The 3,540-nt window shown below is 41.2% G+C and overlaps 1 protein-coding gene across 2 annotated transcripts; it reads right to left on the bottom strand.

The window, feature by feature from the left end:
- Nucleotides 1-682: 682 nt before the first annotated feature.
- On the bottom strand, nucleotides 683-3,540 carry C16H15orf48 (chromosome 16 C15orf48 homolog). 2 transcript variants are annotated; one of them, XM_024232550.3, is made up of 5 exons: nucleotides 3,370-3,540; nucleotides 3,193-3,255; nucleotides 2,939-3,024; nucleotides 1,892-1,952; nucleotides 683-1,077 (listed from the first exon to the last, which is right to left on the bottom strand). In XM_024232550.3, the coding sequence occupies exons 2-5, from the start codon at nucleotides 3,226-3,228 to the stop codon at nucleotides 1,009-1,011; spliced, it is 252 nt and encodes an 83-aa protein (XP_024088318.2). In that variant the 5' UTR covers nucleotides 3,229-3,255; nucleotides 3,370-3,540; the 3' UTR covers nucleotides 683-1,008. The 2 variants fall into 2 exon arrangements, with proteins under 2 accessions (XP_024088318.2, XP_054387385.1); XM_054531410.2 differs by having other exon boundaries at nucleotides 3,193-3,522.

Raw genomic sequence — 3,540 nt, 5'->3', positions numbered from 1 at the left:
TAGCCCCCACAGGAACTTCACCGTATGGCTTGGCATTTTTTTTTTTTTTTTTTTGAGACGGAGTCTCACTCTGTCACCCAGGCTGGAGTGCAGTGGCGTGATCTTGGCTCACTGCAAGCTCCGCCTCCCGGGTTCACGCCATTCTCCTGCCTCAGCCTCCTGAGTACCTGGGACTACAGGCGCCCGCCACCACGCCCGGCTAATTTTTTGTATTTTTAGTAGAGATGGGGTTTCACCACGTTAGCCAGGATGGTCTCGATCTCCTGACGTGATCCACCCGCCTCAGCCTCCCAAAGTGCTGGGATTACAGGCGTGAGCCACCGTGCCTGGCCTGGCTTGGCATCTTTAGGGCAGATCTCAGTATGCCTTGCATTCCAATTCACCTCCAGAATCCCAGCATTTCCTCCAAGGTCAATCCTCATGCGAGTCTCCAACCTCATCCCCACTTCATTTTCCTCATTGTACTTACCATCTTTTATTCATATCCCACCAAATTTTGGCTTTGTTAGCTATACTGCAAATAGTAGGTGCTCAATAAACTACTAATGAATGAATGAACTTGGAAAAAAAAAAGCTTATGCAGAAATCTGTACTGGATGTTATTTAAAAGATGAAATTTCATGGTTCAAATGTATTTTTCTCCCATAAAAATATTTTCTCTTCCATTTAAATATATATCTAATCCTTGAGAAACCATGCACAAATGGCATTTTATTAAAGACAATCTAATTTACAAAGCTTTGTAAATTTTAAGAAAATCATTCATAAATCATAAACAAAAATTTCAATATGCAATATTCAAATTTACAAGAAAATACGCACAAACTTTTAGACAGTGCAGTTATTGCTGCACTCCTTTAATTCCTTATCCAGAGCCCCAAAAATGTAGACAAACCCTAAAAATGTAGCAGAAGCATTTCCGCACACTGGTGTCCAGAATCTAGTTTGTGCAGAAATGTTTCCACTAGATTTATAGAGTACTCTTCGGAAGAAAGAGGCAAGGGCTGGTCATTTGGTCACCCTTTGGACCTTTTGCAACTCTTCAATGGGTTTCCACTGTTGGTTGATTGTTATAAGCTGAAGGGAAAAAAGGAAAAAAAAAAACCTTTTGTTAAAAATTTGACTTTCATTTGCATGTCCCTCTTTTGGATTTGTCCAAACTCCCCTTTAGAAAAAGCATCACCATTGTGTTTGTACCTACCTCTTTCCATATCTAAAACATGCACAAAATAGTAATGTGAGCTGGTTTCTATCAGTCCATCTTTTTAAAAAGCCCTTGGGCTCCTAAGTGTTATGAGATCAGAGGGAAAGATCAAACACATGTGCCCTACTTTCACTTAGCAGTATCCAGATTTTTTTTTTAAGACAGTCTTGCTGTGTTGCCCAGGCTGGAGTGCAGTGGCACAACTGCAATTCACTGCAGGCTCCGCCTCCCAGGTTCAAGCAATTTTCGTGCCTCAGCCTCTCCAGTAGCTGGGTTTACATGTGCGTGCCACTACACCCAGCTAATTTTTGTATTTTTAGTAAAGATGGAATTTCACCATGTTGGCCAAGCTGGTCTCAAACTCCTGACTTCAAGTGATTCACCCGCCTCGGCTTCCCAAAGTGTTGGCATTACAGGTGTGAGACACCATGCCTGGCCAGTATCCAGATTTTTAAGTTTGCCAGGTATTATGTGAGCCATAAGTTCCAAAAGTATATGCTTCTCATGAGTGGATGGACAATGCTCCTGGCATAGAGTAGGCTCTTAAAATTTCCTCATTTTAATTACTCAATGAAAGCACAATTGATCTAAGTTACACAGTAAGGGTAAGGTACTAAATCTATTTTGCTGACAAAGGTGCTAAGGTTTGGGCAAAATGTAAATCATTTGTTTTTAATTTAACAATACCTTTTGAGGTACACTAGGGTCCACAGTTTCCCAAGGTTCTGGATTTTTTTTTCGATCAAGGCTAAAATTAAAGAAAGCCAATTAAACATTAAAATATGCGAATTTAAACCAACACTGATACTGGGTCTATAAACATGCTAGGGACAAAACCAGTCTCATACTAAGGCATTTGTCTGCTAATGATCAGGAACCATCAGTAGTAACTAAAATTGATGGAAAATTCTCTAAGGGAGTTTCCTGGTGTGGCTCAAACATTAAACATCAGTTCCTCTAAAGGGTAGGAGGTCTGTATTCTCTTGATTGGGTTACATTGGGGAAGGATCCCACAAACCAAATAATCATGGGAGCGGAACTACCAAGCTAAGGACATGCAATAATGTTCTTATCTCAGTCTGTGGGAGGGGCAGGTTGAACTCTGCAGGTGGTGAACTCCAGGGCTCTAGGCCCCTCTGCCAGCGGTTAGAGGACTGCCCTCTTCAGCCCTGCACCAGCCTCCATCAGTTTCAAGTTTATCTTTTCCTCATATTCCAGAATACACGTTTTTGTTTTTTACTTTCTTCAACCCAAAGTTGAGATTAGGTTCATCGTAGACAACTGAATCTATCAATTCTACCACATTAGTAAAAATCTAATAAGCTAAAATTTAAAATTTTAATTAAAATGATTGTTTTATGATATATATCTCCCAAAACCACTGAAGAACTTTAAAATTCAAAACTTAAAAAAAAAACAAACAAGATTTACTTCACTGCCAGAAAGTGGAGAAGGGCCAATGGGTAAAAGAATAAACACAAGAAATAAACTAATTTGATTAATATCATGGGTTTTTAAATTTTTTGTCTTTTTTTTTTCTAATTTTCATTTTCTGACCCATTGGTAGACAGTATCATAAGAGTTTTCTGATAAAAGATGCTTTTTAACCCTGACTCCCAGTTCACAATTTGGCATTCTTATCCATGGGGAAAAAATAGGAAACTTATACATTTCATAAACTAAAGGTCATCCAAACACTGCCAAAAACGTTTTTATAAATTGAGACCTACTTACATCACATCGGTTTTCCAAAGAGAATACACAGCGAACGATGAGGCTCCACCCGCCGCCACAGTCACGAACACCACCAAGGGAATGAGCTAACAGATAACACGTGGAGGGGACACATTCGAACACTTCAATATGAAACATTTGAAACACAGCAAAACAGCTATATTTATTTTATACTTTTTTCAAAATCTGTGCCATCTTTTCATCTTTAAAAATTAAAACTTTAGTCAAGATTTTCAATTGTTTTTAAAACTTACTTCCTTCCTTTTCATCAGGAGTTGGAAAAAGCTCATGATGACTTCAGCGAAGAATTGCCAAATCTAGAAATTAAAAATCCAACGTATTGATCTCCTGGTGGGCGCCAAATCGTCCACCGCGCTCCGCAGGCCAACTGCGAGCCGGCGCGTCCGCGTCTTTGCAGATGGGAGACTCACCTGGACGCGGGGCGGTGCGCACGGACGGTAACGCCCGGAACCGAACGGGCCGGCGGCCTCCCCACCTTATATATAGCGACCACAACCGCCCCGGGTGGGCCGGGCCAGCGCGCTCTGGTCACGTGCGTGGGGCGGGGAGCGCGAGGGACCTGACTCGCTTTCCCCGTTGGG

This window comes from Pongo abelii, chromosome 16, assembly GCF_028885655.2.
Source record: "Pongo abelii isolate AG06213 chromosome 16, NHGRI_mPonAbe1-v2.0_pri, whole genome shotgun sequence".
Lineage (NCBI taxonomy): Eukaryota > Metazoa > Chordata > Mammalia > Primates > Hominidae > Pongo > Pongo abelii.
Note: the sequence above shows the minus strand (reverse complement) of the source record. Positions and strands in the feature narration are given on the sequence as shown.